Source organism: Ahaetulla prasina, chromosome 6 (assembly GCF_028640845.1).
Source record: "Ahaetulla prasina isolate Xishuangbanna chromosome 6, ASM2864084v1, whole genome shotgun sequence".
Taxonomy (NCBI): Eukaryota; Metazoa; Chordata; class Lepidosauria; order Squamata; family Colubridae; genus Ahaetulla; species Ahaetulla prasina.
In genome coordinates, this window is record NC_080544.1 from 106,925,386 (window position 1) to 106,950,824 (window position 25,439).

Consider the following 25,439-nt stretch of genomic DNA (forward strand, 5'->3'; position numbering starts at 1 on the left):
TGGTAGTAAATATTTTTGAATCTCCGCGAATAATTTATGGCTTCTAGGGCTAGCCAGGTTTGGGTTGACTTGTATTCATGTGGCAGTGAGGAAAGTTTGAGATTTCCCCGTTGTTCAGGTGGAGCAGGCAATCTCCACTATCCATGTAGCTGAGGTTATCTGCAGACCATTGTTTTGACAAGTTCTGCAGGAAAATGGACGAATTCTTAAACTAAACTCTCCAAAACCGTTTTCTGCAAGCCCAGCAGAAGAATTTAAAAAGTTAAAAGCCTGCAGTGATTTTGTAACAATTTATTTGGCCTATTTTTTTTTAATGGTTCCTTTTTTAAAAAAAAAATATCGTGGCTTCTTGACCTATTTTACTGTTTTTACAAGGGAGGGAGGGAAGGGAGGGAGGGAGGAAGGAAGGAAGGAAGGAAGGGAGGGAGGTGAAAGGAGAGAGAGAGGGAGGGAGGGAAGTAAGGGAGGAATGGAGGGAGGAAGGAAGGAAGGAAAAAAGGAAGGAAGGAAGGTGAAAGGAGGGAGGGAGTTCCTAAAATTGAATAAGACTTCAAAGTAGAAAGGAAGCAAATAATTAATGATGGTTAAGCCATCACCATGGACTGCTAGATTGTAAGAAGTTTGGAGCGTAAAGGAAACCGATTATCCAGAAATTGTGAGAGCTTTATTTCTGTAATAAAGTGGTCTTTAGCTGTCCTCTGGTGGATGCACACAAGCTACATGCAATAAACACTATTTTAAGAGGCTATGAGCTGTTTTTCTCTGGTTTTTGGATGCAGTTAATGTCTCTGCATGATGCAGAAGACATAAAAAAAATAGCCATAGCAGTAGTGTTCCATCTCCTCAAAAAAACCCTAAACAAACCCAAAACCAAGAACAGTTAGGAAAGATGTTTCTTAGAACTAATAAAACAATAATAACCCAAAGATATTTCTTAGAACTAATAAAACAATAATAACCCAAATTTTACAGTTCTCAGTGATTCTTCAACAGGTATAAAGTTACACAAGAGGAACCAATAGAACTTTGGCTACTATTTGTATTTCTTGGAAACTATTATTTTAACCACTTGGGAGAGACATATCTTTTCAAGGAAGAAATTTTTTCTAAGGGGCTGCCACAAAGAAGAGGGGGGTCAACCTATTCTCCAAAGAATCTGAAGGCAAGACAAAAAGCAATGGATGGATACCAGGGGTGAAATCCAGCAGGTTCTAACAGGTTCTGGAGAACTGGTAGCGGAAATTTTGAGTAGTTCGGTGAACCAGAAAAATACCACCTCTGGCTGGTCCCAGAGTGGGGTAGGAATGGGGATTTTGCAGTATCCTTCCCCTGGAGTGGGGAGGGAATGGAGATTTTGCAGTATCCTTCCCCTGGAGTGGGGAGGGAATGGAGATTTTGCAGTATCCTTTCCCTGGAGTGGGGAGGGAATGGAGATTTTGCAGTATCCTTCCCCTGGTGTGGGGAGGGAATGGAGATTTTGCAGTATCCTTCCCCTGGTGTGGGGAGGGAATGGAGATTTTGCAGTATCCTTCCCCTGGTGTGGGGAGGGAATGGGGATTTTGCAGTATCCTTCCCCTGGAGTGGGGAGGGAATGGAGATTTTGCAGTATCCTTCCCCTGGAGTGGGGAAGGAATGGAGATTTTGCAGTATCCTTCCCCTGGTGTGGGGAGGGAATGGAGATTTTGCAGTATCCTTCCCTTGGAGTGGGGAGGGAATGGAGATTGTGCAGTATCCTTCCCCTGCCACGCCCACCAAGCCACGCCACGCCCACCAAGCCACGCCCACAGAACCGGCAGTAAAAAAAATTGAATTTCACCATTGACAGATACTAATGAAGGAGAGAGGCAACCTGGAATTAAGGAGAAACTTCCTAACAGTGAGGACAATTAACCAGTGGAACAGCTGGCCTCCAGAAGTTGTGGGTGCTCTGCCACTGGAGGTCTTTAAGAAAAGACTGGATAGTCACTTATCTTGAATAATATAGAGTCTCCTGACTGAGCAGGGGGTTGAGCTAGAAGACCTCCAAGGTCCCTTCCAACTCTTTTTCTTCTTCTAACCCATCTATCCAGTCCCCTGGAATGACCAAAAACAAGAGTCGCTCTCCTTTTTGCTTGACTTACAACCAACTTTTATTTAGTTGCCATTCAAAGGTTCTGAAAAAAGTAACTTGTGGCTGGTTTTGCTACTTTACAACCGTTGCATGGTTAGTTCATTGAAGTTCAGACCCTAGGCAACTGGTATGTCTTTATGACAGTTGCGGGGTCCCGTGGTCCCGTGATCTCCTGACAAGCGAAGCCAGATTCGCTTAACAACCCGGTCCCTAACTTCACGAATGCAATGATCCACTTAAAGAACGGAGACAAGAAAGCTGTAAAATGGAGCAAAAGTCATTTCACAACCGTCTTTACCGAGCAACAGAATTTTGGGGCTCAGTTGTGGTCCGTAAGTAGAGGGCTACTTGTAAGTATCTTTTTAGGCTTTTGAAAGATGCTTTAATACAGGGGTTCTCCAACCTTGGCAACTTTAAGCCTGGAGGCAGTGGTGGGATTCAGCCAGTTCGCACCACTTCGGGAGAACCGGTTGTTAACTTTCTGAGCAGTTTGGCAACTGCTCAGAAATCATTAGGGCAGAGAACCGGTTGTTAAATTACTGGAATCCCATCACTGCCTGGAGGACTTCAACTCCCAGAATTCCCCAGCCAGAAAAGCTTACTCTCTTGTAATCCCTTCCTCTGCAATCTCTCCACTTTAAGAGATTAAGAGAAAAAGAAACAGATACAGCTGGCTAGGGAATTCTGGGAGTTGAAGTCCACCAGGCTTAAAGTGGCCAAGGTTGGAGACCCCTGCTTTAAAATCCCCAGGTACCTCTTCTTGCAGTGAAATATCCCCATCCACAATTCCTTCCTTCTTTCTTCTTAAGAGTTCGTTCGCAGTCGTTCGTTCGTCTTTCTTATTGGAAGAACAGTTTAGATCCAAGTCAGGCAGAGCAGGGTAGGATCTAAAACATTAGTCACGCTTTGGTCTAGCGATCCATCAAGATAGTATCAGATTTTAATTGCTAGGCCTTGGGACATACAGAGAGAGACTCTGCAGAAGCAACCTGCTGGGAAGGCCGGGCCCATCTGCCAGAAGGCACAATGATACTCTTAACAATTCCCATCCCCAGAAGTGGCAGATGGGAGTGTTGTCAAGGAGAAAGTCGGGTCACTTTGCTAAGTAGAGGAAAATATTAGGTTTTATTCAAAGGAAGGGAAGGGGAGGAGAGGGAGAAGGAGAGAGAGAGAGAGGAGGGTTGGGCACAGAACACAGCACCAAGTAGCAGCTTCTGGGGATGGGTGAGATGTTGGGCAAGTCCAGAAAATTGAAGCAGAAATATTTTGCTTTAGAAAAGTTTCTAATTCTGTGGAAAAGTTCAGCGGTACTAGGCAAGAATTGGCTCTGTCTTTGATTCTGTGTGTGTGTGTGTGTGTGTATGAGAGAGAGAGAGAGAGGGAGGGAGGGAGGGAGGGAGGGAGGGAGAGGTTGTTTAGAATAGAATAGAATAGAATAGAATAGAATTTTATTGGCCAAGTGTGATTGGACACACAAGGAATTTGTCTTGGTGCATATGCTCTCAGTGTACATAAAAGAAAAGATACGTTCATCAAGGTACAACATTTACAACACAATTGATGGTCAATATATCAATATAAATCATAAGGATTGCCAGCAACAAGTTATAGTCATACAGTCATAAGTGGAAAGAGATGGGTGATGGGAACTATGAAAACGATTAATAGTAGTGCAGATTCAGTAAATAGTCTGACAGTGTTGAGGGAATTATTTGTTTAGCAGAGTGATGGCAATGTTTAGAGCAATGTTTCTCAACCTTGTCCACTTGAAGATGTATGGACTTCAATTCCCAGAATTCCCCAGTCAGGAAAACTTGAGGTTGAGAAACACTGGTGTTGGGAAGTGTACCAGGGGTGAAATCCAGCAGGTTCTGGAGAACCGGTCGTGGAAATTTTGAGTAGTTCGGAGAACCGGCAAATACCACCTGTGGCTGGCCCCCGAGTGGGGTGGGAATGGAGATTTTGCAATATCTTTCCCCCAAGAGGGGGGAGAGAAGGGGGATTTTGCAGTATTCTTCCCCTGGAGTGGGGTGGGAATGGAATTTCCCCAGGAGTGGGGAGGGAACAGAGATTTTACCTTCCCCTGCCACACCCACAGAACCGGTAGTAAAAAAAATTGGATTTCACCACTAAAGTGTACCCCAGGGGGAAAATGCCAGGGACCTCATAGCACCAGAAACCTCAGAAATCGGTGCCAAGAGATTCAATTCTCCCTTTAAGAAAACCAAGAAGCACCAGCTGAAAGAAAAAAACCAGAACAGCCCTGCTAACAGAGCTGACAATAGAAACACTTAAGTAGAGCCATTAAGATAAGGGGAATCAGGCTAAAAATAACTCACCTGGAACTTCCCTTTTCCTCTTTCTTGGCAGAATTAACCCCCTAGGATAGGAAAGACAAGGCCCCCAGGAACAGGATTAACCCATTAAGGCAGTGTAGGAATTTAGCACCCACCCCCCTCCTAGAAGAATGAAATATTTTAGAAAATATTTAAAAGGCAGAATATTATATTTCCCTGGATGAGAAATGGAGAAACATGTTTTAAAGCCAAGCAGCTTCCTGACTCCCCCCCACCTTTGTCAATGGGCCATCATCTGCATCATAATAGAACCCATCTAGCAACTGAAACTCACCACATGGCACCTGGGAAGATTACATCAGCCAGCAAGGCTAGCTAAGAATTCCACCCCCTGGGAGTCTGACAGCCAATCAGGGTACTCTTCTTGTGCCCCAGAAAGTTCAAAGCTCAGAAAAAGCATAAAGCCAGGGAGCACACAGGATCTCAGCCCTTTTTCTGTTCAGGAACTCAAGCCATGTGATCCTGACCACCATTAAACCATCTTTCCAAGCAGCCTCCATGTTTCCAGTGTCTTTGTCCCCACTTGGAACTGAACCCAGATGGATATTTCTTCCAACAGCAGGAAACATGAACTAGACTGGAGGCACACAAATAAACCCATCAAACTGCAGGAGCTTCAAAGGAGAGTTAAAGAATTAAAAAGTTTGCTTGCATCCCAGGAACGCTGCAGCTGTGTCACGCCTGCTTTTTGCCTTCCTTCATTAAAGAATTGCACTTTCTGGCATCTGCTTCGGAATTCATTTCTTTTCAGCGTCCGTGTTTTTCCCCAGCTGAGAACGAACTCAGGAAATTTCTTCCAGCATTGGTTTAAAGCAGGGGTCTCCAACCTTGGCAATTTTAAACCTTGGAGGACTTCAACTCCCAGAATTCCCCAGCCAGCAAAGCAAAGCTGGCTGGGGAATTCTGGGTGTTGAAGTCCGCCTGTAGGAAGTTAGCACCCACCCCTCTCCTAGAAGAATGAAATATTTAGAAAATATTAAAAAGGGCAGAATATTATATTTCCCTTGATGAGAAATGGAGAAACATGTTTTAAAGACAAAGCAGCTTCCTGCCTCCACCCCCACCTTTGTCAATGGGCCATCATCTGCATCATAATAGAACCCATCTAGCAACTGAAACTCACCACATGGCACCTGGGAAGATTACATCAGCCAGCAAGGCTAGCTAAGACCCCCCACCCCCTGGGAGTCTGACAGCCAATCAGGGTACTCTTCTTGTGCCCCAGAAAGTTCAAAGCTCAGAAAAAGCATAAAGCCAGGGAGCACACAGGATCTCAGCCCTTTTTCTGTTCAGGAACTCAAGCCATGTGATCCTGACCACCATTAAACCATCTTTCCAAGCAGCCTCCATGTTTCCAGCGTCTTTGTCCCCACTTGGAACTGAACCCAGATGGATATTTCTTCCAACAGCAGGAAACATGAACTAGACTGGAGGCACACAAATAAACCCATCAAACTGCAGGAGCTTCAAAGGAGAGTTAAAGAATTAAAAAGTTTGCTTGCATCCCAGGAACGCTGCAGCTGTGTAACGCCTGCTTTTTGCCTTCCTTCATTAAAGAATTGCACTTTCTGGCATCTGCTTCGGAATTCATTTCTTTTCAGCGTCCGTGTTTTTCCCCAGCTGAGAACGAACCCAGGAAATTTCTTCCAGCATTGGTTTAAAGCAGGGGTCTCCAACCTTGGCAATTTTAAACCTTGGAGGACTTCAACTCCCAGAATCCCCCAGCCAGCAAAGCAAAGCTGGCTGGGGAATTCTGGGTGTTCAAGTCCGCCTGTAGGAAGTTAGCACCCACCCCTCTCCTAGAAGAATGAAATATTTAGAAAATATTAAAAAGGGCAGAATATTGCACGAATCAAGAAGAGAGCCGTGAAAATATTTGCAGATCCCTCGCATCCTGGACATAAACTGTTTCAACTCCTACCCTCAAAACGACGCTATAGAGCACTGCACATCAGAACAACTAGACACAAGAACAGTTTTTCCCCGAAGGCCATCACTCTGCTAAACAAATAATTCCCTCAACACTGTCAGACTATTTACTGAATCTGCACTACTATTAATCGTTTCATAGTTCCCATCACCCATCTCTTTCCACTTATGACTGTATGACTATAACTTGTTGCTGGCAATCCTTATGATTTATATTGCTATATTGATCATCAATTGTGTTGTAAATGTTGTACCTTGATGAACGTATCTTTTCTTTTATGTACACTGAGAGCATATGCACCAAGACAAATTCCTTGTGTGTCCAATCACACTTGGCCAATAAAATTCTATTCTATTCTATATTATATTTCCCTTGATGAGAAATGGAGAAACATGTTTTAAGGACAAAGCAGCTCCCTGCAACTTCTGCCACCCCCCCACCTTTGTCAATGGGCCATTAAGGCCTCAGCCAACTCACTCATTCCCGCCACCTTTGTCAATGGACCATCATCTGCAACACAATAGAACCCATCTAGCAACAGAAACTCACCACGTGGCACTTGGGAAAATTACATCAGCCAGCAAGGCTAGCTAAGACCCCTACCCCCTGGGAGTCTGACAACCAATCAGGATACTCTTCCTGTGACCCGGAAAATTCAAAGCTCAGAGAAAGCATAAAGCCAGGGAGTGCACAGGATCTCATCCCTTTTTCTGTTCAGGAACTCAAGCCATGTGGTCCTATCCACCATTAAACCATCTTTCCAAGCAGCCTCCATGTTTCCAGTGTCTTTGTCCCCACTTGGAACTGAACCCAGATGGATGTTTCTTCCAACACGCCAAGGCTTAAAATTGCCAAGGTTGGAGACCCCTGCTTTAAAGGACTTCATTTCACCCTCATCCATATTTCAGGCTACAAGCAGAAAAGCCACAATTTTTATTCTTTTAGAATCTTTCATACTGTTTTGAACTCTTCTTCCTTGTGATCTGTGACATTCTGGGCTGTGAATGCTTCATTCGTAGCAACATCGTATCGTCTCTCATCTTTTCCTCCCTTTAAAATAGGGGTCTCCAACCTTGGTCCCTTTAAGACTTGTGGACTTCAACTCCCAGAGTCCCTCAGCCAGCAATGCATAGAGAGAAGGATCTAGCATTCCTGACACGCTTTAACCCCAGAGGCATCTCTTTTGCTAAACCTAATGTATGAACACATTGCTCATAGAAGTAGCAATAGACTTATATACTGCTTCAGTGTTTTATAGCCCTCTCTCTAACCAGGGGTCTGCAACCTTAAACACTCAGAGCCATGTGGACCCATTTCCCACAGAAAAGAAAAAACCCGGAGCCACAAAACCCTTCCCGTGGCTATTTCTTGAGCGGCCAAAAACTAGCATACGTAGTTGAATTAAACGTTTTCTTCTGAAACTTTTCTTTTCTTGGATTTATCTGTGGTTGGCCTACCGGGGGTTGAAAAGCTCAATAAATTGCATGTCGGCAGGTGTCGCACATTGGTGGTTGTGACGTATATTTTGAGTGACAGGGAGCCGCAGCAGAGGGGTGAAAGAGCCACATGTGGCTCCAGAGCCGCAGGTTGCTGACTCCTGTTCTAAGCGGTTTACCAAGTCAGCATATTGCCCCCGACAATCCTCATTTTACCGACTTTGGAAAGAAGGCAGACTCGGCGAGACGCGAACTCCTGGCCGTTGGCTGGAATTAGCTTGCAATACATTCTTAACCATTACGGCTCATTTCATGTGGCGACATAAAATTGGACTTACCGGCATCAAGTCCAGGAAACCAGTGTTACAATACATTCGGGATGGCCGTCTTAATCTTAATGGGGAGACAGCAAGTACCCTGATTTCAGGCACAGCCTTCCATAACAGGACAGTTAAAAACAACCAGTTTCGCTAGCTACAAAATCCCAGCAGGTTTTGGAAGACTGAAGTCCATTCTAAAAACCTGGCTGGTGTTTGCTGTTAATTCTGTAGGTCAGGGGTCTGCAACCTTAAACACTCAAAGAGCCATTTGGACCCGTTTCCCACAGAAAACACGGAGCCACAAAACCCTTCCCGTGCCTGACTATTTCTCGAACAGCCACAAAACTAGCATATGTAGTTGAATTAAACATTCTGTTTTCTTCTGAAACTTTTCTTTTCTTGGATTGGATATCATTTGGCGGTTTTTGAGTGACAGGGAGCCGCAGCAGAGGGTTGAAAGAGCCACACTCGGCTCCAAAGCCACAGGCTGCTGACCCCTGCTGTAGATATATTGACCAGATAGCTCAGGCTGGGCCGGATAGCTCAGGCTGGTAAAGCCTGTTATTAAGAACACAAAGCCTGCAATTACTGCAGGTTCAAGCCCGGCCCAAGGTTGACTCAGCCTTCCATCCTTTATAAGGTAGGTAAAATGAGGACCCAGATTGTTGGGGGGGCAATAAGTTGACTTTGTAAAAATATACAAATAGAATGAGACTATTGCCTTATACACTGTAAGCCGCCCTGAGTCTTCGGAGAAGGGCGGGGTATAAATGTAAACAAAAAAAATAATAAAAAAAAATAAATTGTGTTGTAAATGTTGTACCTTGATGAACGTATCTTTTCTTTTATGTACACTGAGAGCATATGCACCAAGACAAATTCCTTGTGTGTCCAATCACACTTGGCCAATAAAAAATTCTATTCTATTCTATTCTAGATCAAGATATTGGGCAGCCGTTAAAAAACAACAACAGTAGTTTTAATCACCCTTTTTGTTTTGTGCAATCCAGAATATGCAATCACACCGTAAGGAAAAAGCTGCTATTGCTTCATGCTTGAATTAGAATCGTGGCGACTTTTTAAGACTTGTGGATTTGAACTCCTACAATTCCCCAGCCAGCCATGCTGGCTGAGAAATTCTGGGAGTTAAAGCACACAAGTCTTTCAGAATCAACAAGACACCCCACCTCTGCTATGGAGATATACAGGTAGTCCTTGACTTGTCACCTCATTGGAGGCTCATGTTTCTTTTGCATCACTTTTATGACCTTTTGTGCCAGTTAAGGGAATCACTGCAGCTGTTACGTTAGCAACGCGATTGTTAAGTGAATCTGGCTTCCCCGTTGGGTTTGGTTGTTCAGTCACAAAAGCTGATCGCGTGACCCCAGGACACTGCAACCGTCATAAATATGACTCAGTTGCCAAGCATTTGAATTTCGATCATGTGACTATGCGGGGTGTGTGTGCGTGTGAAGATACTCTTGTGAAAATGCCGTAAGTCACTTTTTCAGTGTCGTTAACTTTGAACGGTCAGTAAATCAACTGTTGTTAAATCGAGGACTACCTGTACAGGTAGTCCTTGACGTATGACCTCAATTGAGCCCAACATTTCTGTTGCTATACGAGACACTGGGTAACTTGAGTTGTGCCCAATTTTACCTTTTGGTTAAATCGCGGCCGTTGTTAAGTTAGCAAGCGAATCTGGTTTCTCTTACTAACTTTTTGCTTGTCATAAAGATCATAAAAAGGACTTGATGCCAGGATCCCCGGATCACTGTCATCAACACGAGTCAGTTAAGCTGATCTGAACTTCGATCACCCTGACCATGGAGACGCTGCAATGGTCGTTAAATGTGGAAAAACAGTTAAGTGCCGTTGTAACTTTGAACGGTCACTAAGCAAACTGCCATAAGTGGAGGACTACCTGCGTAAAGCCCAAGTGCTAATTTTGCCTTTAAGGACAGGAAGACGCCATGCCCTGCGGTTTAAGGACTTCAAGAGTGGCCTGCCAGAGGGTCTAGAAAGCAGCAGAGCAATCAATGGTCAAGACCAGTGGTCTTCAAACTTGGCCGCTTTAAGACTGGTGATCTTTAACTCCCAGAATCCTCCAGCCAGCTATGCTGGCTGGAGGATTCTGGGAGTTGAAGACCACCAGTCTTAAAGCAACCAAGTTTGAAGACCACTGGTCAAGACCAAGACACAAACGCCATCAACCTTTCAATTAAAACACCGTTAAACTAGGTCATTGCCATTGGAAAGATTTTCCCTCCCCCCGGAAAACACAATTTGGGAGACGACTCTAAACGCTTCAAAGCTTGCAAGGAACCTGTCCAAAGACTTTATTTTCACGTCCCATCAAAATTAGCCATGGCCGCCGCGTAATCATAAGCACCGTAGAACTTATCATAACCCTCCTTTCCATGTCGCCTCTTCTCCTCTTCGTCGCGTCATTTCTTCAGGCCTATATTCTTTCTCGGATCACCTGCCCCTTTCCGTTTTCCAAAAAAGCAGCGCGCCTTCTTTTTTTCCCCCAAAGGCTTCGAACAACATGCCAAAATTGTCCCGTATCGAGCGGCTTGAACGTGGGGCAACCTCCGAGCCCACGCCCCTCCTCTTATTTTTGGGCAGGCTGGGTGATACGAGACACCGTGTTTTTCCTCTTCCCAAAAATCCCTGCCCCTATCGGGCGGGGATGCGACATCACCCACACGTCACCTCCGTTTAACAATGTTCTTTTTTTTATTATTATTATTGTTATTATTATTTCCAGTTTATGGTGAAAAGATGCTCTCTCTCTCTCTTTTTTTGAATCTTCAATTAAATACTCCGTAAAGAAAAAAAAGAAAAAGAAAAAAAGAAAAGAAAAGAGAAAAACAAAATATTTACAAATTCATGTGACCGGTAATTGCATCCTTTTGTTTTGTTTTTTAAGTTTGTTTGTGGTTTCCATTGTCGTTTTTGCTTTTTGTTTGTTTGTTTGTTTTCCTTTCCCGTTACAAGCGCGCAGCTCCGTTTTTAGCTATCCAAGCGCAGATGAAGCGGGTCGCGGCTGCCCTTAATCCGTCCGCTCTGAGGCGGGCACCAGGCAGGACGGCGAAGGGTGCGAAGGGGTGAGGTTGGCCCAGGGAGGCCAAGGCAGCCATGGTGAGGGTCAGGGAAGCTCAGAGCCGCCCTCACCTCTTGGCCGGTGAGATGCCGGTAACTCCCGAGCAGCCCAGGTGAAGGGTTTTTGAAATGATTTCTCTTGCGCTTGCAAAATTGTTTTCCAAAGAAATATCCATTTGGGGTTGGGGTTGGGGGGGGGTTATGTTAATTCCAGGCGGTGATCCCCACCCCACCCCAAAAAAAGTAGGCGATGAGCTGAGAGGATCGGGGGAAGAGCCGTTTGTGTGGACAGTTTAAAGAGTTCTATTCTCCAACCTCAAAAAAGATTTAATAAGTCTATATTTATATTTTATATATATATTTATATAATCTCTATATTTCAGCCATAAAGTGGGGAGGGAGGGGTGAGGGAAAGAGGAGAGAGAGAGAGAGAGAGAGAGAGGGAGGGAGGGAGGGAGAGAGAGATGGCAGGAGCATAGGCATTGGGTTGGCTACCCACCCCTTTTCCATCTCAGACATGTGTTTCAGGGTGCTTTTGCACCAGGATTGGGCCCCCACCCCCGCTCATGAAAATCATTCAGGCGCCTGGGCGGGCGCGCGCCCAGGGAGGGGTGGGGGGCGGTTGAGGGGGGGGGGCTGAGCGGAGTGCCCACAGCAACACCTACCTCCTTGAGCATCAATTTATTATCGTCAGACACAAACCAATACAGGCTGTTAAAACCAAAAAAAAAAAAAAAAAAGAGGAAAAAAAAATCCCAACCAAAAAAAAAAAAGGGGGGGGGGGGAAAGAAAAAAAAAAAAAACAAGTCTTATGAGGGCAGGCAGGAGAAAAGTTGGCAGAGGTCAGCCCTGCGTCTCGTTTCCCACGCCAGCGCCCAAGGGAGTCCGGGCTCCGAGGAGGGGCCAGAGCAGCGGGGCAGGTTCGGGCTGCCCCCGCCGCCCTCCCCTCTTGAGGGCTGCTCAATTGTTATCGGATTCGTCCTCAGCTTCACGCAACCAAGTGTAAAAGGCTGTGACCGACTTGAGGGCGACACCTTTCCCTTGCTGCTCGGCTGGGTCCTTGCTCGACTCCCACTTGTAGAAGGCGTCCTCTTTAATGACGTCCTCGTCGTACAAGGCATCGAAGAACATTCGGAGGAGATCTGGAAGCAAGGAGAGGACAGGTCAGCTTGTGAGGACTTTTGCCCGCCCGAGCCTTGATACCGGCAGTCCTCGACTTACAACCACAGGTGAAGGCCAACGTGTCTGTGGCTAAGTGATTTTTGCCCCAATTTTACCACCGTTGTTAAGTGAATCGTGGCAGTTGTTCATGTTAGTACACATAGTCCTCGACGTACAACCAGAACAGATCCCCAATTTTATGTCACTGAGACATTTGTTAAGTGAGTTTCGCCCCATTTTGAAACTTTTGTCTTGCCGTATTTGTTAAGTGAATCACTTGCAGGTGTTAAAATGAATAACATGGTTGTTAAGTGAATCTGGTTTCCCCATTGACTTTATCAGGAGGTCACAAAAGGGGATCACATAACTCTGGGACGCTGCAACCGTCATAACTGTGAGTCAGTTACCAAGCATCTGAATTTTGATCTTAAGACCATCGGGGGTGGGGGGTGGGTGGGGTTGCTGCAATGGTCGTTAAGTGTGAAAAACAGTCATAACAAGTCACTTTTTTTCCAGTGCCGTCGTAACTTCCAAAATGAACTTGTGATATGCCAAGGACTACCTGTACCACGGTTGTTAAGTGAAGCGGGCTTCCCCATTGACTTTGCTTGTGAGAAGGTCGCGAAAGATATTTGGGCGGCACCGGGACATTGCAACTGTCACAAATCCACGACAGTTGCCAAGCTTCTGGATTTGGATCATGTGACCGTGGGGATGCTACAGCGGTTGTTAGGTGTGAAAAAATGGTCAGGAGTCCCTTTTTTCCAGTGCTGTTGTTAACTTCCAACAGCCGCTAAACAGAGGGTGGAAAGTCAAGGGCTACCCGGAGTAATATTTGCCCTTTTATAGTGGTAGCAACTTCATCCACAAGGGAACAGTTTTTTATTAAAATGCTTCAAGTTGTGAGCCTAACTATCCAAGCCCAGTTTCCTTCCTCATCGGAGAAAGGTAAGACAACACCTGGCCTTCCCGCCCAACCCTCCCCAACATGGCGCCCTCTAGATAAATTTGGACTACATCTCCCAGGACCCCAGATCAGTGGTGAAATGTAAAATTTGTTACTACCGGTTCTGTGGGTGTGGCTTGGTGGGGGCGGGGGTAATGTGACTGGGTGGGCGTGGCCAACTCCCCCCTCCTTACTTTTAAAAGCATTTTTCTATAACCTCTTCGGCTGAAGAGGTTGTAAAAAAATGCTTTTAAAAAGGCTCTGACGATCCCAGCTGAGTTGCCTGCTCGTCAGAGGCGTTTGTTTTCTTTTAAAAGCATTTTTTTTTTGCCTTTAAAAGAAAGAAAAGCCTTTGATGATCAGGCAACTCAGCCGGGATCGTCAGAGGAGCCTTTTAAAAGCATTTTTCTATAACCTCTTCGGCTGAAGAGGTTGTAAAAAAAATGCTTTTAAAACGCTCTGACGATCCCAGCTGAGTTGCCTGATCGTCAGAGGCTTTTGTTTTCTTTTAAAAGCATTTTTTTTTTGCCTTTAAAAGAAAGAAAAGCCTTTGATGATCAGGCAACTCAGCCGGGATCGTCAGAGGAGCCTTTTAAAAGCATTTTTTCTACAACCTTTTAAAAGCCTGTGATGATCCCAGCTGAGCCGCGCGATCATCAGAGGGTTTTTTTTTGCACTTTTAAAAGCATTTTTTCTGCCGAAGAAAAAATGCTTTTAAAAATAAAAAACAAAACAAAAAAACCCTCTGATGATCACATGGCTCAGCGGGGCATGAGGGGGAGGAGGGATTTTTGCTACCGGTTCTCCGAACCACCCGCCGCCATCACTACCGGATCGGGCAATCCGGTCCGAACCGGGAACGTTCCACCCCTGTGCCAGATGTACCGTGCAGGGAGATTTCCAAGTTAAAGAGTCTCGACACATCTGGGAGATGGCCAAATTACGAAAGGTTGGCAATGAAGTTTGCCTGCAATATTTCTTAGAACCAAGCAGGAGGGCTGGATTTCAAACGGCAGGACAGGAAAAAATATATATATATCAATTTGATGCATTTTAAAAGAGCCCTGCTGGTGCAGTGGTTAGAATGCAGAATTGCAGGCTCATTCTGCCGACTGCCAGCAGTTCAATCTTGATCGGCTCAAGGTTGACTTGGCCTACCATCCTTCCGAGGTCGGTAAACGGAGGACCCAGATTGTTGGGGGAGGGGGGGGGGGAATAGGCTGACTCTGTTAAATTGCTTAAGAGAGGATTGTAAAGAACTATGATGCAGTATGTAAGTCTAAGGACTATTGCTATTTTAACTATCGTGTTTTTTTGGAGTATAAGTTTTGGGGAGGAGTATATTAGTTTTGGGGAGGAAAATAAGAAAAAAGCTGATTGGCAGGTGGATTGGCCTCCCGGAATATCCCCAATCAGCTGTTCCCAGAGGTGAATTTTAGCAACAGGTTGCTTGGTTGTGAGCTCTTTCCCTTGTTTTTTTTTCCTGCCTCTGAAACTTTGGAAACTCCGTTTCAGAAAAAACTTTTTTCTGCCTCTGAAAGCCTCCAAAACAGACCTTCAGAAAAAAAGCCTCTGAAGCTCTGTTTGGGAGCTTCTTTTCTGAAGCTCTGTTTGGGGGCTTTTTTTCTGAAGCTCTGTTTGGGGCTTTTTTTCTGAAGCTCTGTTTGGGAGCTTCTTTTCTGAATCTCTGTTTGGGGGCTTCTTTTCTGAATCTCTGTTTGGGGGCTTCTTTTCTGAATCTCTGTTTGGGGGCTTTTTTCCTGAAGCTCTGTTTGGGGCTTTTTTTCCTGAAGCTTCGTTTCTGATGCTTTTCTCAGCCTCTGAAACCTCGTCTGAGAAGCTGAGCGGCGCTACATTCAGAGTATAAGATGCACCCAGATTTTCACCCTCTTTTTTGGGGGGAGGGGGGGAAAGGTGTGTCTTATACTCCGAAAAATACGATACCTTGAAAGCATTGCAAAAGCCTGCTGAGCAGGCTATAAATTGCTGGTGGTTTTAACTGAGTTTCATTATTGTTCTAGGCAAACTCCTTTTTGTTTTCATTTGCAAACCCCTTTAAAGCTGGCAGCGTGTGAACATTTGAGAAACAGAAATAGAAATTAAACTGTGCAATGGCACTTTTGAGGGTTGTCCCTCCAAGGCTTTGGAGGACGGCATATAAACCTGGCGCTCAGGTAATGCACACCTGATGTTGATCGGCAAGAGGCCCAATGGGGATTTGTAGTGTTTTGTGGGTTTTGTTGCTTGCTAGGAAAACAGTGACAGTCAACACTGTTCGTGCCTATCATTCAGCACGCCATTCCTTGAGAAATACAGTTGTCCTTGACTTACAAAAGCTCATGTATTGACTGTTCAAAGTTACAACGGCACTGAAGAGTGACTTATGACCATTTCCCACACTTACGACCACTGCAGCATCCCCGAGGTCACGCAACCAAAATTCAAATGCTTGGCAACTGACTCATATTTATGACGGTTGCAGAGTCCCAGGGTCATGCTCTCACAAGTGAAGTCAACGGCAACGCCAGATTCGCTTAACAATTGTGTCACTAACGTAGGAAGTGCGGCGATTCACTTAATGACCGTGGCACGAACGGTCCCAAAACGGGGCAAAATGCACTTGTAACCAGTGGTGAAATCCAATTTTTTTTTTTACTACTGGTTCTGTGGGCGTGGCTTGGTGGACGTGGCAGGGGATGGATACTGCAAAATCTCCATTCCCACCGCACTCTGGGGCCAGCCAGAGGTGGCATTTGCCAGTTCTCCGAACTGCTCAAAATTTCCGCTACTGGTTCTCCAGAACTTGTCAGAACCTGCTGGATTTCACCCCTGCTTTTAACTCTCTTGTTTAGCAACAGAAATTATGTGCTCAATTGTGGCTGTTAAGTCGAGGACAACCTGTATTATTTTAACCTCATCAAAATGCAAAATGCAGGAGGAAGAAAAAGGCCAGCTTTTAATACCCAATGATAATCAAGTCAGTGAAGTTTGAATATATATACCTTTATATATATATATATATAAAGGTAAAGGTTCCCCTTGCACATCAGTGCTAGTCGTTCCTGACTCTAGGGGGCGGTGCTCATCTCTGTTTCAAAGACATCTCCATGGTCATGTGGCCGGCATGACTAAACGCCAAAGGCGCACGGAAGGCTGTTACCTTCCCACCAAAGGTGGTCCCTAATTTTCTACTTGCATTTTTAACGTGCTTTCGAACTGCTAAGTTGGCAGAAGCTGGGACAGGTCACGGGAGCTCACCCCGTTACACGGCACTAGGGATTCGAACCGCTGAACTGCCGACCTTTTGATTGACAAGCTCAGCATCTTAGCCACTGAGCCACTCTGTCCCACTTGAATATATATATATATATATTCTAATCTTCCTATCTTTTTTTTTTTTGCAAACCATCTGCCAAGAACGTCTTCAAAATTCAGCCTTAAGGCCTGATAATTTCAGGACTACTTTCTGTCACGCTGATCAAAGGATGTTTCTCGGTGTCTGTAATTTTCCCCCTCCATTATAATCAGGCCCATGTGTCTCGCACCAAAAATATCAAAATCCTGCTATCTGAATAAAATGATCAAGTGGAAGAGCGCAGCTGGTTCCTAAGGTATCTGAACCAATTTGTCCCTCTCCTGATGCTTTCTGTTCTGCTTCAGTGTCCCCATTTGCTAACCAGCTTGCCTAAGGAGGACGGGGTTTAGAAAGAAAGAAAAAAACAGAAACGTAGCATTTTTGAAAGGCACATTGGTTTGATGGTTTTGAAAAGTCCAGTATTGAAGCACTGGGGGATTTTTTCCCCCCCTTCCGTTTCCTCTTCATCCAAGCAACTAATGATTTCAGAGATCTACTGGATTTTAGTAAAAGGTCAGGGAATCCTTGACTTACAACAGTTCATTTAGTGATCGTTCGAAGTTACAACGGCACTGGGAAAAAAATGACTTATGACCATTTTTTCCACACTTATGACTTTCGCGGCATTCCCCCATGATCGTGTGATCAAAATTAAAAAGCTTGGCAACTGGTTCAGATTTGCTGTGTCCCAAGGACAGGCGATTTTGTGACCTTCTGACAAGCAAAGTCAATGGGGAAGCCAGATTCACTTAACAACCCTTATTACTAACTCAATAAACTGCAGTGATTCAGTGAACAACGGTGGCGAGAAAGGTCGCAAAGTGGGGGCAAAGCTCACTTAACAGCTGTCTCAATTAGAAACAGAAATTTTGGGGACTCAAATTGTGGTCCTTAGTCAAGGACAACATATCCAAAAAGGTGGCCAGATCATATAAGGGCATCAGGCTGCTCAGGATTTTATTTTGACCTGACCTGTCCTTTAGTCTTGAAGCTGCTTTTCCCAAAATGCAACTGGGGTGTTTTTTTTGTTTGTTTGTTTGTTTATTTATTTATTTATTTATTTATTTATTTATTTAATCAAATTTGTATACCTCCTATCTCCCAGCCCTGGCTCCATGCCCAGACAGGCTGAGGAGGAGGGGCACCTCCTGCCCCAGCCCTGGCTCCATGCCCAGGCAAATAAAAACATATAAATACAAATTAAGATCACAATTAAAAAACTTATTCTAAAGCCAAATTAATTAAAAATGATATAAATACTAAAACCAATTAAAATCAATATAAATTTAAAATCTAGTTCAGTCCTGCGCAAATGAATAAATGTGTTTTAAGCTCACAACGGAAGGTTAGTCAGTGATGGCTAACTTTTTTGCCGTCGCGTGCCAAAAGCGGGGGGAACGGACGGAGGGAATGGGGTCATGCGAGCGTGTGCCCACACCTATAATTCAATTCCCTCTGCTCTGCATATGCATGTCTGACCCCCCCCCCCACTCCCCTCCGCTCTTGGCACACAATGGCAAAAAGGATACCGGTGGGCCTGGTAGGCCCATTTTTCGCCCTCCCCAGGCTCCAGAGGCTTTCTTGGAGCATGGGAAGAGCGAAAATGGCCTTCCCCACCCCTCCTGAAGGCCCTCTGGAGGCCAGAAATGGCCCACTTCCCGACTTCAGTTGGGTCCGGAAGGCCTGAAAATCAGCTGGCTGGTGCGCGCATGTGTGCTGCAGCTGAGCTAGGGCAACGCTTGCATGCCCACAGATATGGTGCCACATGCCACCTGTGGCATACGTGCCATAGTTCGCCATCACAGGTTTAGCTTCTCATCCAAGAAGCTTCTTCAGTTCAGAGCTGGTTCAGAACTGAAGAAGGTTCTTGGATGAGCAGCTAAATATTTTCAAAGAAAAAAAAAATGCAAGGAAATCCAATCGTCTTTTGGGAAAAGCACCTTTGGGACAACCATGACCTGGATAATTGTGACTCCCCATAGACATCTGTCATTTACGATTCAAAGTCCAATTCTCACAAGACAGAAACAAGCATGCTGAGCGAGTACAGCTTTCCCTGAAAATAAAAGAGTCGAGTGGAAAAGAAGCCCTAGCGTGATTTTTAAGGATGCTTGTAATGTAAGCCCTACCCCCAAAAATAAGCCCCAGTTAAGATTGTCAGCCAGACGAACACATTTAGTACCGTATTTCACCGAAAATAAGCCCTAACTGGAAAATAAGCCCTACTGTGTCTTTTGGAGCCAAAATTAATATAAGACCCGGTCTTATTTTCGGGGAAACATGGTAGCAGAGTCTGGGCTTGCTACTCGGGATGAGTTCTGCTCGGTTTCTCCATTTGTGGATGGGGAATTCATGCCACTGACTTCATGTCCTTCCCTCCCTCCCCCTCCCTGTCCTGGTTGGGATCATTTTGTGGAACGGAGAGGGGACTTACTTGCTGGCTGGTCCAGCTTCACCACTAGGGCTTGTAAAGCATAAAGGGCCTGGAGCTCCTTATCTTCATCGCTCAAGTATTTCTGCAGCAGTTTGGCTCGGCTCTTAATGACTAGACTGTCCATCCGGTAAGGATTCTCGACTGTAGCAGAGGAAGGAAGGGTGAGGTCAGCTGAACAAATGGACAGTGGACAGTTTTCTCCCTAGCCCCAAGGACCGAGGCTAGCAACATTCACAACCCCCTCCCCCACGGCCCTCCCTCTGCTTCTAATAGGATCCTGGGAGGGCCAGGGGGTCCCATTCCTCAACATTGCCTGCTATGAGAAGAGTTTATTCTGACTCTGGGCCACTCCTATCAAACACAACTGGATTCGGTGAAGGGTTAAACTTGGCCAGTGGGTTTGCACTGTCCTCGCCACCTCTCACACTGTGGGGAATCACCAAGGCCCACAGTACTCGGCACTGGCAAGACCTTTTTATTCCTCTCTGCTCCAGTGGGACCGGTCAGAATTTGGGATCGGGGGTGAGAAGAAAGCAGCGAGAGAGGATTGCAGTATTGCAATGTAGTACTGTAGGCTACTTCTGCTAACTGCCGACAGTTCAATCCTGACCGGCTCAAGGTTGACTCAGCCCTTCCATCCTCCCGTGGTCGGGAAAAGGAGGACTCAGATGGCTGGGGGCAAGATGTTAATTCTTTAAACCGCTTAGAGAGAGCTGCAAAGCACTGTGAAACGGTATATAACTGCTATTGCTATTGTCCTTCAAGGCCTAGCCCAAGAGGAAATGGTTGGGGGGTGAAAGAGGAAGACACGAACTTCTTGTATATCTGAAGCCTGATGCGGCAGTGAAGCCAATTCCAACTTAAGAGAACCACTAAAACCCTTCAATCTTGCACTTTAATGGTGGACTATGCCAGGGGTCTGCAAACTTGGCTCTTTTAAGACTTGTTGACTTCAACTCCCAGAGTTCCTCAGCCTGGGAGTTGAAGTCCACAAGTCTTAAAAGAGCCACATTTGCAGACCCCTGGGCTATGCCAATAGTGGGGAGTCCAAATGCTTCCGGTTACACACACCTAACCAATCACAGCCCTTCGTGGCCTGGATCCAGGTGACTTGAGAGACCATCTCACCCCACTGGGACTGGCCAATATCACTCGTGCTGGCAGAGGAGGCATACTGCTGGTCCCGGCAGCCCGATCATTCAGACAGGCGAGGTCCAGGAGGAGGACCTTCTCTGCTGTGGCTCCTGCTCTTTGGAACAGGGATCTCCAACCTTGGCAACTTTAAGCCTGGAGGACTTCAACTCCCAGAAGTCCCCAGCCAGCTTTGATAGTCCTTGACTCTGGACCAGAATTTCCGTTGCTAAGCAAGATGGTTAAGTAAGTTGAATTCTGGGAGTTGAAGTCCTTCAGGCTTAAAGTTGCCATGGTTGGAGACCCCTGCTCTGGAACATCTTGCCCCCCTCCCCACCTCCAATGTGAGGTTGGCCCCAACCCTCCTATCTTTTCATAATGTCCTAAAAAACTGAGGTCCCAATGGGGTAACAGCACGGTGGAGGTGGTTGACCGAGTAACAACAGATTCCCCATGTCTCCTTAAGATTTTGATGTTTCGTTTTAATTTATTTATGTTTTAATGTATACAGACAGATACATTTTTATGACTGTAAACTGGCCAGAGTTACTCTATAGTACGTTGGGCCGCCAATCAGTCAGATAAATAAATATTCAGCACGTCATAGTTGAACTGCCTTGCCTTCCCAAGCCAAGAAATTAAATTAATTAATTAATTAATATTCAGCACATCTCATAGTTGAACTGCCTTGCCTTCCCAAGCCAAGAAATTTTATTAATATTCAGTCTTGCCTTCTCAAGGTCATTCCTGCCTCAAAGATGGCGGATTTATGGAAAACATATCCCAAGCCATACTGCTGGCCTAATCAAGTTTAGGTCAAAACACTCTCCTTAAGTTGTCCCAAAGGTGCTTTCTCCCCCCCACCCCCAAATGACAACCAGACGTTTCTTGTTTTTTCTCTTTGAAAACGTTGTGCTTCTCATCCAGTTCTAACTGAAATTAGAATGAAAGAAGCTTTTTGGATGAGAAGCGAAACGTTTTCAAATAATTTTTAAAAAAAAAAAAAAAAGTCCAGTTGTCTTTTGAAAAAACATCTTTGGGACAACCATCACCTGGATCAGGGGTCTGCAAACTTGGCTCTTTTAAGACTTGTGGAGTTCTGGGAGTTGAAGTCCACAAGTCTTAAAAGAGCCAAGTTTGCAGACCCCCTGACCTGGATGATTGAGAATCTCCACGGACATCTCTCCTTCAAGTGGAGATATGCAGCTCTGGATGAAAGGTCCTTGAGACGGGAATTCTGCAGTCTCCAAGTTTGCCTTCCAAGTCTCTGCCCTGCCAGCTTAGGGGTCCTGCCAGCACCACCAGCCGTGGTTCTGTAGCCCAACCCATACTGAGGGGGGTCCAGACAACTAGGAAATGCTACTGAGGGACTACAGGGGGACTGCTCTTCTCAGCTGAGAGCACCCAATTTTGCTGCATGGGATCCCCAGAATATGTGCCTCCTCCAAAACCCCCCAACCCAACCCAACCCAACCCACCCCACCTGCCCTTCGATAACAGTAAAGGCTTACAGACTACAGCGGAATGGCACACTGACATCATCAGGGCCCTGATAAACATAATGGAGGAGACCTGTTGTTCACTCAGGTTTACCTGACAGGAGAGAGAGAAAAAAAATGCTCAAAATTAGTGGTCAGAAATACAGGTATAGTCCTCAACGTTACAACAGTTCATTTAGGGACCGTTCGAAGTTAAAACGGCACTGAAAAAAGTGACCCGTTTTTGTTGTGATCTAGGCCCAAGGAGTTATTACCAGACTCAATCGATGTCCCAAACAAATGTTTTATTAGAACAGCTAAGAATTACTTCATTCTCAGCTTAATCCAAATTAATTCCAAAATAAATCCTTCAGAAAAAGTCCTTTGGCCTTATCACAACCCTGTCTTTTTTGGCACCCTGCTAAAGGCTTTTCTTGGCAAAGCCGCATGAGAAACCGGCTAGAAACAAATGTAGCAATGTTGCTTTCCTACAAAGAGCCCAAGAGCCGTTGCTGCTCTTTTAAGCCTAATGGGAGGGGCCAATCAGCTCCTGGCCTTACTCCCGAGTCGTCCTTTTTGCTTTAGCTGCTCTTGCCTTCTGGCAGCTCTTCTTATGTGTGCATTAGGAACAGGCTCCTCCTGTTCCTCTGCCTCTCTGCTGTCCGCCTCTGGAAGCTCTGGAGTCCACGCATTGCTCCCAGACGGCCTTGGCCCCGTCTCTGCCTCTGACGCAGAGCCCTCGTCTAGGCCTTCCCCTGGCTCCAGGACTGGCCCATTGTCCTCCCCAGCCTCCTCACTCTCCGACTCCACTGCCAGGTCCACAGGCTGCTGGTGGACCACAACACTCAACATGACAGCTTTCTCCATGGAGGGTGAGAAGTGGAAGGCTAGATTTAGACTGAGGAAAATACGGTCTTTGGTTCTCATCCAGGTAGTCCTTGTGTCAGGGGTTCCAAGTAATACATGCATATCAAGCAAAACTTGAAAACAGAAAGAGATTACAGGGAGTCCTCGACTTACGACCACAATGGAGGCCAAAAATTTTGGTTGCCATTTAAGACAGTTGTCGGGTGGATTTTGCCCCATCTTACGCTCTTTTTTTGGGGGGTCAGGGAGCAGTTGTTAAATGAACCGTGTAAGTCATTATGTGAATCTGTCTTCCCTCATTGACTTAAGCTTATTTGAAGCTAGATGGGGACATTACTGTTGTGGCCTGCCAGTGGCCAGCAGAGCTGGCGGCAGACTCGGACAGTGAGGAGGTTGGGGAGGAACATGGGCCTGTCCTGGAGTCTGGGGAAGGCTCTGATGAGTGTCCTGTGTCGGAGGCAGAGATGGGGCCAGGGCCGTCCAACAGTTATCAGCTACCTTTGGAGTTGGAGATAAGTGGGGCTGAAGAACAGCTGGAGCCTGTTCCCAATGTGCACATGCACAGAGCTGCCAGGAGATGGAAATAGTTAAGGAACAAGGGCCGACTCAGGAGTAAAGCCACAGGTGGATGGTGAATGGCCCCTCCCATAGGGAATAAAGAGGAGCAAAAGGGGAATGGAGTTTGCAGGAGACAATTAGTTCATTTCATGAGGGTGAAGATCTGTTCCTGACTCTCAGAGATTCCTTGCCAAGTATTTTCTTGTACAGCATTGCGTTTGGAATGTATCGGACCTGGCAGCTCTCCAAGCCTGATAAGGTCTGTGGTTGTCAATTCACCCTGGAAAGACTGTTTGCCGGGACTTTGCTGGGTGTGAATGAGAGGAATTCACATTAGCTTAATAAAAAGGGGTTTTGTCGGGACAAGGAGTCGGCTTTGTGCTTTTGTGAAGCCTAGGTCAGAACAATTACAAACAGTGACCATATGACCCCACAACCGTCATAAATAGAAACCAGTTGCCAAACGCCTGGATTTTGATCACGTGATCGTGGGAAGACTGCAACGGTCATTTAAGTGTGGAAAAAGTCACCCTTTTCAGTGCCATGGTAACTTTGAATGGTCGGTACCCAAACGGCTGTAAGTCAAGGACTACTTGTAGTTGATCCTGCCCGTCCTTCCCTCTCTGCCTCCCCACTGGGAAAATAGAATTCTTTATTGGCTAAATGTTATTGTCTCCGGTGCATAAGCTCTGAGTGTACACACAGACAGAGTGATGGGTCATAGAGATCACAATCATAGTTACAGTCATTAATGCAAACAAGTGATGAATCATAAGATACTAACAGGAGAAGGATATAGGAAACTTGAGAAGATGAGAATAGCAATAAAGTCTACTTAACGCTCCTGTCTTAGCCCTTCAAAGGATTCCTCACCTCAATCCAATCATATATTCTTTGGTTATTGGCATTTTCTTTTAATAGCTTATCTAGTTGTCTGCAGAGTTCTTCAGAGGTGAGCTCTTTCCGACTAGGGGCATCCGAACTATCGCCCATGGTATATTCGACTTTCTGGAAACAGAAACAAAAGTGGAGCGGATGTGGTTAGGATAACAGGCACCACTGGATGTCCATGGAGAGTCTCAGCCATCCAGGTCATGGTTGTCCCAAAGGTGCTTTTTTCAAGAGCCAACTGGACTTCCTGGTTTTTATTTGAAGAAGTTTCGCTTCTCATCCAGTCAAGAGCTTGAAGAAGCTTCTTGGATGAGAAGTGAAACGCCTTCAAAGAAAAATCAGAAAGTCCAGTTGCTTCTTGAAAAAGTACTTTAAAACTTGTGGACTTCAACATGCAGAATTCCTCAGCCAGAATTCCTAAGCCTCCAATGTTGGAGCATTCACAATTTCTGGAGGCAAGTTGTTCCACTGATTAATTGTTCTAACTGTCAGGAAATTCCTCCTTAGTTCTAAGTTGCTTCTCTCCTTGATTAGTTTCCACCCATTGCATCTTGTCCTGCCTTCAGGTGCTTTGGAGCAGGGGTCTCCAACCTTGGCAACTTTAAGACTTGTGGACTTCAACTCCCAGAGTTCCTCAGCCAGCAAAGCTCGCAAACTGCCCACAGCATAGAGATCGATCCTGTTGAGCTCAAGATTGACTCAGCCTTCCATCCTTCTGAAGTTGGTAAAACGAGGACCCAGACTATTGAGGGCAATAGTGCTGACTTTGTAAACTGCTCAGAAATGCTGTAAAGCATTGTGGAGCAGTATATACTGTGTTTCTCCGAAAATAAGACCTTGTCTTATATTTTTTTGAACCCTGAAATAAGCACTTGGCCTTATTGGCACACACTCAAAAGCCCAATTGGGCTTATTATAAGGGGATGTCTTATTTTGGGGGAAACAGGGTTATTGCTATTGCTACTACTACACCAAAAAAGAAAAAAAAAACATAAGGAAGGCTGAGCGCCAAAGAATTGAAGCCTTTAAACTCTGGTGCTGGAGAAGACTCCTGCGAGTCCCTTGGACTGCAAGGTGATCAAACCAATCAGTCCTAGAGAAGATCAACCCTGACTGCTCTTTAGAAGGCCAGATCCTGAAGATGAAACTGAAATATTTTCGCCATCTGATGAGAAGGAAGGATTCACTGGAGAAGAGCCTAATGCTGGGAAAGATTGCGGGCAAAAGAATGGGACGACAGAGAATGAGGTGGCTGGATGGAGTCACTGAAGCAGTCGGCGTGAGCTTCAATGGACTCCAGAGGATGGTGGAGGACAGGAAGCCCTGGAGGAACGTTGTCCCTGGGTCGCGATGGGTTGGA

General features: G+C 45.6%; 1 protein-coding gene across 1 annotated transcript in view; it reads right to left on the minus strand.

Moving 5' to 3' along the window:
* Nucleotides 1-11,997: 11,997 nt before the first annotated feature.
* Nucleotides 11,998-25,439, minus strand: part of EIF4G1 (eukaryotic translation initiation factor 4 gamma 1) — a 151,331-nt gene continuing 137,889 nt past the window's right edge. Inside the window, exons 29-32 of the mRNA XM_058189240.1 lie at nt 24,062-24,196; nt 21,797-21,878; nt 19,155-19,295; nt 11,998-12,400 (exon numbers count right to left, since the gene is read on the minus strand). Coding sequence (XP_058045223.1) covers nt 12,219-12,400; nt 19,155-19,295; nt 21,797-21,878; nt 24,062-24,196 — 540 coding nt within the window. The 3' untranslated portion in view covers nt 11,998-12,218. The remainder of the gene's footprint in view (nt 12,401-19,154; nt 19,296-21,796; nt 21,879-24,061; nt 24,197-25,439) is intronic.